General features: G+C 30.4%; 3 protein-coding genes across 34 annotated transcripts in view; all 3 read right to left on the minus strand.

Moving 5' to 3' along the window:
• Window positions 1-1,603, minus strand: part of LOC145814626 (ubiquitin C-terminal hydrolase 12-like) — a 37,511-nt gene extending 35,908 nt beyond the window's left edge. For 11 of the 18 annotated variants that reach the window (XR_014357983.1, XR_014357982.1, XR_014357981.1 and 8 more), the window contains exons 1-4: window positions 1,017-1,603; window positions 503-768; window positions 209-427; window positions 8-116 (exon numbers count right to left, since the gene is read on the minus strand). Coding sequence is in view for 14 of the 18 variants with exons in the window: in XM_082911542.1 (XP_082767668.1) it covers window positions 8-116; window positions 209-427; window positions 503-715 (541 nt within the window). In the remaining 4 variants the exon portion in view is untranslated. The other 7 variants (XR_014357984.1, XM_082911547.1, XM_082911537.1 and 4 more) reach the window with 2 other exon arrangements.
• A 9,352-nt stretch (window positions 1,604-10,955) lies between these two features.
• Window positions 10,956-12,305, minus strand: LOC145814632 (uncharacterized). The gene is made up of 2 exons (XM_082911582.1): window positions 11,812-12,305; window positions 10,956-11,596 (listed from the first exon to the last, which is right to left on the minus strand). The coding sequence occupies exons 1-2, from the start codon at window positions 12,193-12,195 to the stop codon at window positions 11,126-11,128; spliced, it is 855 nt and encodes a 284-aa protein (XP_082767708.1). The 5' UTR covers window positions 12,196-12,305; the 3' UTR covers window positions 10,956-11,125.
• Window positions 12,306-14,201: 1,896 nt separating this feature from the next.
• Window positions 14,202-15,099, minus strand: part of LOC145814628 (ubiquitin C-terminal hydrolase 12) — a 37,552-nt gene continuing 36,654 nt past the window's right edge. For 14 of the 15 annotated variants that reach the window (XM_082911576.1, XM_082911573.1, XM_082911569.1 and 11 more), the window contains one exon: window positions 14,202-14,763. In XM_082911576.1, coding sequence (XP_082767702.1) covers window positions 14,722-14,763 — 42 coding nt within the window. In that variant the 3' untranslated portion in view covers window positions 14,202-14,721. The remainder of the gene's footprint in view (window positions 14,764-15,099) is intronic. The other variant, XR_014357989.1, reaches the window with a different exon arrangement.

The following is a 15,099-nucleotide window of genomic DNA, read 5'->3' on the forward strand; positions in this document are numbered from 1 at the left end:
CAAGTACCATAAAATGATTCCTTTCTTGTTGATTTGTAGTCCACATTGATGCATTCTATATAGTTCATATGGTGACCTTCAAATAACTGCTGTATTGTACCCTCCACAACAGTTCCCTGAGCCAGTAAAACCAGAGTCAAGTATAATAATCAACCTCCTAGCACTAAATACAGACTATGAAGTCCATGATGCTATTAAATCACTATACCTTCATTTTATCTTCAAGCTTTTCACAAAGCACTCTGTTAAGTTCTTGCACGTCATGCTGCATGAAAGAATCATATGTATCCCATCCGAAAGACTTCGTCAACTCTTTTGTTGCTACACTAGTGTCACTGTACTGGAGCTTATAGAATAAACTCTGCAAAGCCAAAGGGATGCTCCCTGACGGCATATCATTCTCAGTTGTTGGCATATGATACACAGCCTGAATAAAGTGACCCAAATAAGGCATTTCCTCATAAAATAAAATCAATCAGACAAGTTGAATGAAAAGGCAAACCTTTCTGAAATAAGGAATATGGTACAATGTCTGGAGGAGAGAGTTCATGTAACAAGTAGCTCCTTGATTTTTAAGACCTACATAGCCAGTCTCCTTTTTCGAGTCATGTGACCAGTAATCAGTTACCCTACGGACAGCAACATCAGCTTCTACTACAATAGTATCATTCACCAGATAACCTCTACTGGGGTCATACAGTTCACTAAGAGGCATGAAAGAAGTGAAACCCCAATCACTTTCTCGTGCATTGAACTGGTGTTGTGTGTCTGCAGAATGAAAAGCATCTCAATTAGCATCAAACCAGTAATAGGCTTTAAACCTAAAAAGAAACAAAGAAGTATAAGATACCAGTTTGCACAAAACTTTATCTGTCTAACGACTTAGATTGACGAACGACTTTGGAATGCCACCTTCTAGGTGATTAACAGAGAGATTGAGATGTACAAGGGATATCATGTTCCCAAAAGCATCAGGAATCGGACCTTCTAGATCATTAAAAGAGAGATCAAGATACCTTAAGTTGGAAAGGTTCCCAAGCTGATGAGGAATCGGACCACCAAAGTGATTGAAATTGAGGTTGAGGACTTGTAATCTGCTCAAGGAAGCAATTGACTCTGGGATGCGCCCTTCAAACGAATTTCCGCTAAGATCTAAGTACTTCAAATGCTGCAATTCAAGCAATGAAGGACTCATCTCACCTCTCAGACCATAGGAATAGGAAAGATTCTCTGGTACATGAAGATCGAGCATGGTTACATGACCACTGTGGTTGTTGCAATGGACTCCACTCCATTTGCAACAGTCTTTCTTATCTTCTTCATTCCCCCAAGAAGAGAGAATACCATAATGATCTATGGCAGCTTCTTTAAACTTGAGGAGAGCTTGTTTCTCCCTCTCTATGCACCTGATTTTATTAGCAGCTTCAACTCCTCCCGAGGAAAGTCCAAGAACAGGTATGTAGTTTAACAATAACACAACCACGAACACATGGAGAAGTTGAATTGATTTTGGTAGCATAATAATAATATATTTTGTGACCATAATGGATGGATGGCCAAAATTTGAAGGATAAAAGATTTTTGTTTGTTGTTTTTCGTTTTTCTGAGTTCTGTTTGCCATCCCACTTCTTATACTTAGATTGTCATATTTTTTTTATTTTTTTTTTAATTTAATTTTTTTAAAAATAGGGAGACTTGGGAGTCAATAAAGAAGACTCCAAGTCAATGAAGAAGACTTGGGAGTCAATGAATAAGACACGGCTACTTTTTGAAAAAGGACACACTGTACACACCCATTTGAAAAACAACCGTGTATCACAGGTAATTACATCGTACTAGATATCACGCAAGTCATCTACAGCGAAAACACGAGAACCCAAGTCAAGGTCAAATATGGCTGCAATGCAACCTATGTTTCTGCCGTACTTTACATTTAAATTTAAATTGGCCAAAATGACCTTCCCATTAGGGCTAGGTAGGTTGTCTTTAATTTAGATTTGCTTGTTTACAAATTTAGCTGTTTTAGTGGGTTTTTTTTTTTAATTTTTTTAATTATTTATGTGATAAAAAAAATTGTGTTATTGAGATGATTTGTAATTTTTTTTTATAGTTGAATAGATGATTATAAAAGAAAAAGTAATTAATTACTATGTAAGATGTAATATTTTATCTTATTAACTATTTTAATTTTATTTTTTATTTTTTATTTTTTCATCTTTATTAACTGTTTTAGCCAAAATCAAACATCCCAAATGTCTTAGAGTGGATGGTTAGGTTCCTTTTAAGGAAAATGGAATTTTTAATGAAAAGGCTATGGAAGCTCCAACTTCTCAACATAATTTTTCAAAATTTTTGAATTATTGTAAAAAGACAAAAAAGACATGTCGTAAAATGATTCGTTGATTAAGTTTATTTTAATATTATTAATATCAGCTAAATTTATATGTTCCTAAATTAACTACATGAAAAATTTATACCATGTATAGATACTCTCTAGTTTTTTAAATATATGTTCTTAAATTAACTTTTTTAATTAAATTTATTTTAATATTTAATATCACCTAAATTTGTATTTTCAAAATTAACCCCATAAAAATTTATACCATATATAGACACTCTCTAATTTTTAAATTTATGTTCCTAAATTAACTCCTACATATTTTCAAACCCTATAATCATATTAATATTTTAGTATTTTCAATTTTTTTTAAAATAAAAATTAACAACCTTCAAAATGTTTTGATATAATAGAATTTTATTTTTTAATGTTACATAAACTTCTAAAAATAGGAGATTGCAACCAAATATTCCAATTAGTCTTACGTTTTTTCGTGATTGGGGATGCTGTTGCGCGGGGTGCGCAGCAGCATCTGTTGTGCAGCGAAATGGGCCCATTTCAGGGTTCATTTTGATAATCTGAACCGTTCACATTTTAGAATATATCAAGTAGAACATGCTTGTAAAAAATCAAGTTAATCGGATATCGTTTACCGATTCATCCATTCACATTTCTATCTACAAAAATAAATAATAATTGTGATTTAAAGTATTAAAATGAATACAAATGTGAGTGGATGAATAGGTAAACGATATCCGATTAACTTGATTTTTTGCAGGTATGCTAACGGTTCGGATTATCAAAATGAGCCCCAAAATGAGTCTATTTCGCCGTACAACAGGTGCTACTGCGCACCCCGCGCAACAGCATCCCCAAATTCCGTTTTTTCTATTGGTCTATTAAGTCCTATTAGTGAAAAATTTCTTTCCGTGTAGTCCTATTTTTTTTTTTATTTTAGTAGTGTTTTGGTAGACAACTATACCCTTTTATTAATGTGACAAGTATGATGTAATATTTCAATGTGGCAGGTATTAATGTGACACTCCAACGATGTGACATTTTAAAAAAACTAAAAATTCCGTAGTGTATTTTTTTCAAATGTGACAACGTGACAGGTATGATTTAACACTTCAAGACTTTTACTCCAAAAAACTTAAAAATTCCTTAGTGTACTTTGTCCAAATGTGACAACATGACAGGTATGATGTGACACTAAAAAAAAATTAAAAATTCCGTAGTGTACTTTTTTCAAATGTAATAATGTGACATGTGTACTTTTTCTAAATGTGACAACGTGACAGCTATAATATGACACTCTAAAAAAAGAAAAACTCTTAAGTGTACTTTTCCCAAGTGTGACAACGTGGCGAGTATGATGTGACACTCTTAAAAAAAAAAACTTTTTAGTGTATTTTTTTTTCCAAATGTGACATGTGACACTCAAAAAAAAAAAAAACCCTTTTAGTATATTTTTTTCAAATGTGACATGTGACACTCCAATGTGGCGGGTATGATGTGACACTCTAAAAAAATTAAAAACTCTTTAGTGTACTTTTTCCAAATGTGACACTCTAACGTGGTGGGCAAATGAGTCATTACAATTCCAAAAAGATTAAATGGATTATAAAAAAAAAATATGAAGCTATATCGATTACAAGTGTAAAATATGGGACTTATTAATCAATTTCATTTTTTCTTTTGTCAGACTTTGTAATGTTAACTTGATTGTTTTTTACCATGGAAATATGTATTTTTTATTTGAATTATGAAAATATGTATTAAAACTTGAGAAACTATGATATAAATTGATTGTTTTTAACTATATTTATTAATTTATTGATCAATTTTTATTTTTTATTTTTACTTTTTATCAAATCCAAGATAGGGTCAGCTGAAAACAGAAATATTTTAAGTCGATCCAATATTAAATATCTATCTATCTATCTATATCTATATTAAAGTGATATTTCAATAATGATGGTAGGAAAATTCCCAAGACTTCATCATAAATTATTTTTTTATTTTAAAAATATTGAAATAAATCTTATTGGGTAACACATCATATTCATTATATTTTTTAAATTTTACCATTCTTTCCTAAAAAAAAAATATTGCTATGATTATGCCATCATTCTTACAAATAATAATTAGAATAATGATTTTTTCTCCGAATTTTGCCCCCCCTAATCCCCCGAATGCCCAAAACGACGTCGTTTTGGGCATTCTTTTTTTTTTTTTTTTCTTTCTTCTTCTTCATCACGCAGGTCTGAGACAGAAGGAGAGGGAGAGAAAGAGAGAGGGAGAGGGAGAGAAGAGAGGCCGATCGTCGGCCAATCGTCAGTCCGATCGTCGCACCTCGGTGATCGTCGCAGCTCGCAGCTCGTCGGCGATCGTCGCAGCTCACATCTCGTCGGCGATCGTCTCCGCCCCGCCTCCGCCTCTGCCTCTGCCTCTGCCTCCGCCCCCTGCCCAGCCCGGTTGATGGTGGCCTCTCCAGTCCAGTCCTTCTTCTTCTTCTTCTTCTTCTTCTTCCTTTTTCGAATTCGGGGGATTCGGAGGGGCTTTCGAGCTCCCTAGCATTACTGTAATAATTATTTCATAATTGAAAAATAAAGCACCAACACTTCATCATAAAATTCTTAATTTTTTTATTTTTAAAATATTAAAAGAATATTAAGTGGGTGTTTGGGAAGTGGGTTTTTATGTAGGTTTTTTTAGTTGTAGGATATTATTGGATAAAAAATTTTTAGTGTTTGGAAAGATAGTTGGATTTTTTTGTGATTGGATGTGATGTTTGTGAGAGAAAAAATGAAATGATTATAGGGTTGGATGTGATATCTTGTTTGAATTTGTTTTTTTATTTTTATTTTGTAAAACCTTTATCTTTTAGTGAAAAAAATGAGAAAAAAATCTAGGAACCAAGTTCCCAAACACCACATAAAGTGATAGTTCAATGATGAATGGTAGGAAAGTTCGTGATAGTTCAATGATGAATGATAGGAAAGTTCCCAAAGACTTCATCATAAAATTTTTAATTTTTGTTATTTTAAAAACATTGAAATAAATCTTATTGGCTAACACATCATATTATTTATAATTTTTTAAAATTTTTACCATTCTTTCATAAAACAAAAATATTGCTATGATTATGCCGTCATTCTTGTAATTAATAATTATTTCATAATAGGAAAATAAAGCTCCAACACTTGATCATAAAATTCTTAATTTTTTTATTTTTAAAATATAAAAAGAAAATAGAAAAAATTACTCATAAATCCCATTTGGAGAAAAGTTATTCCATTTAGTCTTAGAAGTTTTCTTTCAAACCAATTAGTCATTTTTATTTTGGATATGTTGTATTTCTTTGATTTGAGATTTGAAAGTTTACTTATTTGCCCTTGTATGTGTGTGTGGGTAAGGTAGGTTTTTATGTTTCTATTTTTTTTTATTTTTTTTTTTTTTTTGTGGAGATTTAGTGGAGTGATTTGTAGGTGGATGATATTACCCCGTTTGTGGTGTTATTGGTGTGGTGTTCGTCTCTATTGTAACATTAACATTAATTAACATCCAAATGTAACACTAATGTAACACATAAAAAAAACTCCTTACTATAGTTTTTCCAAACATAACACTCCAAAAAAACTCCTTAATGTAACACTCTAAAATAACACACACAAAAATTTCTTATTGTAACACTCTAATGTAACACATCAAAAAACTCCTTAATGTATTTTTCTAAACATAACACTTTAATATAACACACAAAAACTCCTTAATATAACACTCTAATGTAACACACACAAAAACTCCTTAATGTTACACTCTAATGTAACATACAAAAAAAACTTCTGCGTGTACCTTTTCTAAATGTAACACTCTAATATAACACTAAAAAAAATCCTTAGTGTTTTTTTTTTTTTAAAACAGCCAAAAGGAATTTTATTGAAAATTATCAAGAAAAAAGACATTGGCAATCAACAATAAAAACAAAGGAGCAAAGATCACAAAAGAACCAAACAGGGCAAATAAGGTCGGTAAGATATCAACCAAGCAGCCCAGAGACACAGAGACACCAACTGTTGAAACTCCAAGCAAAATGCAATTCTGTTTAAATGGTCCTCCAACACTGGTTCATCAGTACAGAACAGAACAGCCCCGAGTTTTAATCAGCACAGAACAACAAGTTCATCTCCATTGCACGAAGGCAGGATCAACTCCATCACATAACAGTAGCCTCAAGTCAACTCCAACCCAGAATCAGCTGCCCAAAACAGATCTGCTCCCCAGACTCAATCTTATTTGCCTCAGGTTGGTTAAAAAATCTTGAACAGAGAAATGACAGTCCTTGAATCTATGTTTGAGCCACAGTGCAACTCTGATTTTGATCAACTCACACAGGTCCACTAACTGAGGCGAAGCAGATTTGAAGATGCACTCATTCCTAAGCTTCCACAGAGACCATATAACAGCTAAGGGAATGACCTTCCATATCCATTTTTCTTTCCTGTTCAAATACACCCCATCCCACCAGTGAAGTATACCTTCTAATGAACATGGAATAGCCCCCTTCAACTCCCACCAATCCATCATATCAGCCCAAACCCTCCATGCAAAGTAGCAATGCATCAAGAGATGAGTGGAAGACTCAGGCTCAGATTTACACCAATCCTTAGTGTAACACACAAAAACTCCTTAATGTAACATTCTAATATAACACAAATAAATTCATTAGTGTACTTTTTCTAAACTTAACACTTCAATATAACATTCCAAAAAAATTCCTTAGTGTAACACTTTAGTGTAACAAAAAAAAAAAAAAAAATTGTGTATTTTTTCCAAACGTAACGCTCCAATGTAACACAAAAGAAAACTTCTTAGTGTACTTTTCTTACATATAACACTCCAATGTAACACTAAAAAAAAAAAAAAAGAATGTGAAATTCTTCAAACCATTCCAAAAGGAGTACAAATATTCCTTAGTAAGTTTTGAACAAATGTATAATTTCAAACTGTGAATGTTACGTTTAAAAAAAAGTATACTAAGGAGTTTTTTTAGTATTTTTGTGTGTTACATTGGAATGTTATGTTTGGGATTACACTAATTGAAGTATTATGTTTGGAAAAAATACACTAAGAATTATATATATATATATATTTACATTGGAGCGTTACGTTTGGGAAAAGTACACCAAAGAATTATTTTTGAGTGTTACGTTGTTACATTTGAGAAAAGTACACCAATGAGTTTTTTAGTGTGTTACATTGAAGTGTTACGTTATTGGAGTGTTACATTAGAGTGTTAGGTTTTTGTTCGTGATGTGAGATTTGTTCTAAAATGAGGGAAAATCCAAAACTTCTATAATTCAAATTGCCCAAATGTGTAATTTTACATTTTGAGAAAATCACTTTTATCCCTAAAAAATTAAGCCCAAACATGTAAAGTGACTAACTTTTTATGTACTTTCCACTTTAAGGAGACCTTCGGATTTATAAGAAAAAATAGAGGATTAAACCGTTCACAAGATCACATTTTAGGATTTATTAGTGCTTCACCCAAGAAAATATTATTGGCTAAAGCATCATATTAATTATAATTTTGTTAAAATTTTACCATTCTTTCCTAAAAACAAAAATATTGCTATGATTATACCATCATTCCTGAAAAATAATAATTATTTCATAATAAAAAAAAAAATTCAATTTTCCCTTTCTTTCTTTACAACCTATTATCTTTCCCACTTTAAAACCTTAGCCACTATACAACTTCTTCATGAAACCAAGAAACCAAGTCAGTTCGAAATATGTTCATTCTATTTAGAAATTAAAAGTATTATTTAAATGATCACAATTAAATAAAATTTGAAAATTATTATATTAAAAATATATACGGAATTTATGAGTAAATTTTCCTAGAGTTTAAAAAGAATAAATAATAGTATAAGACATTTCTTTTTGAATTTTATTGGTAAGTTTGTAATCGATTTGAGGATATCTATTATGAAAATTTTAAGTTTTAAATATTTAGGGTTTAATGGCTTAGACAGTAGATTTTTTAAAAAGTTTGTAATTTCAAACCTTGAAGTTCTAAAAACACTCTTAGTAAAAAAAAGTTTATTTTTATTTTTAAGCTATAGCAAATTTTAATTTTTGAGTTTTGTAATGGTTAAAGTAGGTCATATTGTTTGGTAACATTTTTATTTTTTTAAAAAAAAACTTTTTTATAACTTACATTTAGGAAGACCTTTTTTTTTTTTTTTTTTGTGGCTAATGTCCTTCTTTGATAAACTTTAAAAAAAAAAAGAGTAAATATATATTTTTTATTTTGTGCAACTTAGATGACCCTAAATTTTTATTAAAAAATAGGACAGATTTTAATTTTAATTTTGAATTTTTTTGCCTGGAGACATCACACAGGTCATTTACAGTGAAAACACAAGAAACCAAGTCAAGGTCAAACATGGTAGTAATGCAACCTTTCTTTCCTTCATGAATCACATTTACTTCCGTACTTTTCATTTGAATTTTGAATTGGCCAAAATGACTTTCCCATTAGGGCTATGTAAAATATAACTATTTTAGTGATTTTTTTTTTTATTTTTTAACTATTTTATACGATGAAAAAAATTATGCATTTGAGATGATTTATAATTTTTTTTTTTTTGTAATTAAATAGATGGTCATGAGAGAACAATTGATTAATTATTGTATTAGATGTAATATTTTGTCTTATTAATTATTTTAATTTTTTTTTTATATATTTATTGACTATCTTAGCCAAACTCAAATATCCCAAACAATGCCTAGTGTGTATGGTTAGGTTCCTATTAGCCCAATTTAGAGTGGATGGTGTTGTTTCACATTTGTGGGCTTCGTCATAGATCTCTATTCAATGATCTCAAACTATTTATTTTGTAAGTCTTTTTATGTATATTATCCACATAAAAAATTAATTACATCCAATAATCATAGAAGGTCCAATTTATCATATTTCTCAGCTAGAAAAAAAATATATTTTTAAAAACAAACTTGTTATCCATTTTATACCACCGGAACTTTGGCAATAGACTATTTTAGTAATTTTTTGGATTTTTTTAACTAAAATTGGAGCTAAAAAAATTAGTATATTTGGAATGATTTTTTGACTTTTTACGAAAAAAATATGTACAAAATAAAAAGAAAATTGAATTTTTAACTTGTATAATTTTTTAACTTTTTAACTTGTTTTTACTTTTTTAATTAGTTTCCAAACCACCTTGGAGGATTTTGTTTTCATTCTCGTTTTCGTTTTTGTGTTTTTTTTAACTAGTCATTGTTTACCTCCCAAAGATAATAGATAGTTACGAGTCGCAAGAAAGGAATTTGGACAAATTACATTCCTTATAATTAGTCTTAGACTTTATATTTGTACTCGTGTCGATATGGTAATTATAATTTAATTGCGTTAATTTTATTCTTAAAGTTTTTATATTATGTCAATTTTTTTAATTAATAATATTTTTAAAAATTGGATTAAATATCAAGGAACAAAATAAGTTATTCACTCTTCCCAAATTGATTGAAAGAATAACATCCAACTTGAAACAAACAAACTTCTATTTGCCACAAAATTTCTCAATTCACACTAATTTTTGTTTAGATCTCAATTACGAAGCAAAAATTTGAGGCTGAGAATCAAACTACAGAATGAAAACCGTTTAGTAGTTGATATTTAAATAATTAATTTTTATTTTGTGATTGATATTTGAATAATTAATTTTTATTTGGGAGTTGATAACTAAATGGACAAAATAGTGTGAAGATAAAAATATAAAAATAAAAAAGTGGTGTGCAAATGGAAATATCAATTAAACTAAATTGACATAAATAAATAAAAAATTTAAAGAACAAAATTGATATAATTAGAAGGTTATTTACACAAAAAACCCATGAGAAGTATCACTTTGACCCCCTAAACTTTAAAAGTATACAAATGGACTCCCTAAACTACTGAGAAATATCTCTTTGCATTATAAATTATAAAAGTGTACAAATGTCCGCAAATTATAAAAATGTACAAATTGAACTATTAATAGAAGGGGTTAAAATGAAACACACCAATAGTTTATGAGGTCTATTTGTACGTTTTTATAATTTAGGGAGACAAAGTAATACTTCTCAATAGTTGAAGGAGTCAATTTGTACACTTTTAAACTTTAGAGGGTCACAGTGATATTCTCAATAGTTTCTCTATGTAAATAGCCCTAATTAGAACTACAAAAACTAAATTTAGCACATGAGAAATTATAAAAACTACAAGTATAATTTGCTCAAGAATGTTTAATCAAAGTGTCCTTTCTTTTCTTTTTTTTCTTTTTTTTTTTATTTGATCCTCTTTTATGGTCAGTGCATTTTCACACCCATCTATTGGCAATTCATTCGTAAGGTTACATTTGGATCATAAATTTGAATAATAATTTTGAAAGGACAAGAAATATGTGAGAACAATATGAATGAAATATAAGGTTTTTTTTTTCCTATCAATTTCTCTCCCAATTGCTTTTCATTTCTAAATTCCTACTTAAACCAATGATTTAAATTATATGTAAAAGTCAGTAAGAGCACAAAGATGAACAATAAAGTTTTTCACAAACAAAAAATTATTGATCAACAAACTTATGGCATAAGCCTAACTACTCTGGCTTTTAATCTCATTTCGTATATCAAATCTGCAAAATGTATCATATCTTTATATATATGACTTAATACTAACTTTATCCTAAATTTATATTTCCACATTTTCATTTTTTTCTAGAGGACAAATGGAATAAGAGCCTTGATATTCTTGGGAAAGTCTTGAAACTTTGTAAGGTACCATTTCCTAGTGGCATAACTCGTCCCCATCAAGTAGATAGTGGTGCCTAGGGTGAATGAGAATGCATAGAGAGTTTGAGAAATGCAAGAGATCCCTATAAACCCTAATATTTCAAAAAGATAGTGTGGACATATCACTAGATCAAACAAGCCACCTTTGGGGATCTTGTACCCTTTGTCACCTTGTTCCCTCAGTTTAGAGAGTAGGTAATGGTGGTACAAGTTACCAGATATACCCATTAAAAACATCGAAATTCCGGCATCCTTAAGATCAAGTGGCGGCTCGGGGAACCCTAGGGTTAGGTGTTGGGCATAGATCATGGTTGATGTGGAGATGAAGTAGCTGAGAGAGATTGGAATTGCAACATCAAGGTACATCACACTGCTGTATTTGTGAATGAATAAAACCTGCAAAACAAAATGGATAATTGTTTAAATTCAAACAAGTGATAATTTGAGTAGACTAATTAATTTTTTTTTTTCCAATTTCAAATTGACAAACGGAAAACTTAGTTAAAATTTAATTGAGGTAACTTTAGTCTATATATAAAATAAATCTGAATCACACAATACACTGGCATTATTAGAAAAAAAATTAAAATTAAAATTAAAATTCTGAATACCTCAAAAAGCCTCTTGAAGAAATGGATGGTTAGAGCAGAATTGACCAACAAGAACCTAAAACCCTCGTTGGGGAAAATGCCGAAGGAAGCGACGCTGGCGAGTAACGCCGGCGTGTACGCAATTAGCATACCTGTTTTGGTGGACAGTTTGGCCCGCTTGGCCGAAGAAGAAGAAGGAGATTTTTTAGAATTATTACTACCAATGTTGTTGTTGTTGTCGTTGTTGTTGTTCCAGAACTTAGAATACTGCATGTGTTTGCCTTTGATTTCCGAGATCCCGGCGTTGGCCAAAGATGCAGGGCTGATCACAGACATGGCAGTTACGAACAATGAAGGTGGTGGTGGATATATAAATCGAAGCAATACAGACATAACCATGTTCATCCTTCTTCTCTCTCTCTCTCAAGGTTTGTTTGTGGAATAAGGTGCAGAAGGAATGAGTGTTGTGGTGTGTGAGAGTGCAAGAGGTGAGGCGCAGAATGTTCCACGCTGTTGGAGTATTTGGGACCTGAAATTGTCTCTCTTTCTCTTTCTCACTCTCTCTCTCTCTCTCTCTCTCTCTCTCTCTCTCTCTCTCTCTCTCTCCCATGAAAGGGATGTTGCTACTACCAAATTATAGGTAATTACATTCACCTCTCTTGAATTTTAAACAAATCACAATTAATTTTATATTTTTAACATAATAATTATATTGACCTCTTTTTTAAGGATGACAATATGAAAAGTTTGTAGTCCCCCGCCTAGTCTCATATTGGAAGCAAGAAAAATCAGATTGGTATCGCAAGCAAGAGCGTGTTAATTTTTTAACTTGAAAAAAAAAAAAAAATTACAAAATTTATAAATAATAAAATATATTATGACTAATAATTTATCATTAAAGAAAGTTCAAAGATTAAGATGATAAATAAATTAGTGAAAAAAATTAAGTCGATTTGATAATCGTAACTTTTTAATTTTATCGTATTGTTTATTTTTTTAAAGACAAATATCATAAAATAAAAATATTATAATTATCGAATTGATTTAATTTTTTCCATGATATATGTTAAGAACCAAGAATGCACTCAAGGAAATTAACTCTACCATCAGTGCTAAGTTCAGTCAAATCACAGATTTTTAGTTATTCAATAAGGGATACTTACGTATAGGTCCTAATAAATGGACTTATTATCTAATAGGTCCTATGAGAAAAATTTGTCATAAAAAAAAAAGTCACTAATTGTAAATAAATAATTAAACACACAATAATTATTGAATTAATTTAATTTTTTTCATTCACGATATATATTAAGAATTTTACAAAATAAATAATTCGAATAATCAAAACAGGATCCGTGTTGGGTCAATAGGCACATCAAATTCTCTCATATTGAAATTTAAATTTGAGAAAAATTCAACGCTGGCTGTAAGTATTAAATCAAATTTTAATGTAAAAATGCTAATTAAAATAAACAATTAAACACACAATTAGATAGTTAACAGAATCTTACAGGAGACTCACACTGATTAGAAGCTAGCAAATTGCCTGTCCAAAAAACATAAAATAAAAAATAGAGGGGTTGAAGTGGGATTTCAGGTGCAGTATATTGGTGACCAGTGTCATTAATCCATATTTTTAACAAAAAAACACATCCACGAGTCTTTTGATTTCAAAAAATTGAATCTACTTTATAGTTTCAAAAAATTAAACCCACTTTCTAAAAAATTAAATTTTGTATTTTCCATATTTTTATTGAACTTTTTTAATATTGTGAACAATTTTTTTAATTTTTATATACACCTAACATAAAAATATTTTAAAAAATATAATATTTGTAAAAAAAAATCTGTAAAAAATTCACAATAAAAATAAATAAAAATAAAAATACAAAAATTAATACATTTATGTATTATTGTATATTTATTAATTTTTTAAAATATTTTTTTACAAATATTTTTTTTAAGTACATCTACATTAAGTGTATCTAAAAAGTTAAAATAAAAAAAATATAAAATCACTACAATTATTTTAAAACTTTACTAAAAACAAAAACAAAAAAAAAAATATATGAAAAAAAAATTAATTTTTAGAAAATTAATCAAAACCAAACAAGGTGAACAGGTTTTAGATTGTCTTGTCCTTTTATTTCCTTTTTTTACCTATCAATTGAAGGCAGCTGTTTCAACAATTAACTTCACGGATTCACCAAAGATCCTCTAAAGTGAAATTTCTCTAAAGTTTTCTTAGAGTGCTACATTGTGTGGTTGAGATTTACTGGCAAGTCACGTCAGAAAAATTGATGTGACTTGTCAGTAAATCTCAACCACACAATGTAGCATTCTAGAAAACTTTAAGAAAAAATCACTCTAGAGGATCCTTGCTCTCAGGGATTAGAACAGCTGGATAACAATTGGACAGCAAAGAAAATACAAGTTCCTTTTGCACAAATCTGGAAAAACCCAGAAATAGTAACCAAAAAAACAAACATTACACAGATCCCCCACTTATAATGCACACAAAATAAAACTAGAAATGGAGAATCAGACAGAAAGAAAAGGGAAAAGAAAGGAAATGTCCAAAAACATACCTATACACTATACATCACCCAACCCAAAATCTTATATATCCCCAAATTACAATGGAATAAAAAACCTAAGCACCTCACCCTCACGCTGGTTCTTGCGCAAGCACATGTGCGAGAGAGCAGGGGGAGGCATGTCCAAACTATGGAGGATATGCTGCATATGCTCTACCACCCCGTATTAAAAGATTACAGATTTAATAAAATGATAACTAAACCTCACAATATCTCGCTGCTCGCTTTTTCTATTTCTTTTTTTTTTGCTGCTGGTGTCTTCTTCACAAAGCGTCATATTCCATCAGAGGGTTATCAGATTCGGCAGCACTGGCAGAGATTCAGTTGGCATTTCCTAATTGTAGATTCTCACTGGCTTCTCAAATGTGTGTCGATTCTGCACAATTGAGATTTAAGGTCACTACAAGTTCTTATGTTGTGTTTGGTTGAGGGATTTGATGAGGGATTTGGAAAGGGAAATGGAAAAGGTAGGTGAAATGTGAAAAAAATATACCTACATTTCACATAGTTTCACACACCTTTTCCCTTTCCCTTTCCAAATCCCTTCCTAAATCCCCTAACCAAACACAGCATTAATAACTTTAGAAGTCATAAACTAATACAATTTTAGCACAAAAGTTTACTATATTAGCCACAAAATTGAGACAAACAGCACAAGCCAGAGGCATAAAGAAAAACATCTCCGCTGATTTTTTAGACCACATACTTTCCT

Source organism: Camellia sinensis, unplaced genomic scaffold (genome assembly GCF_055761805.1).
Source record: "Camellia sinensis isolate YWXY unplaced genomic scaffold, ASM5576180v1 Unanchor12, whole genome shotgun sequence".
In the NCBI taxonomy this organism is placed as follows: domain Eukaryota; kingdom Viridiplantae; phylum Streptophyta; class Magnoliopsida; order Ericales; family Theaceae; genus Camellia; species Camellia sinensis.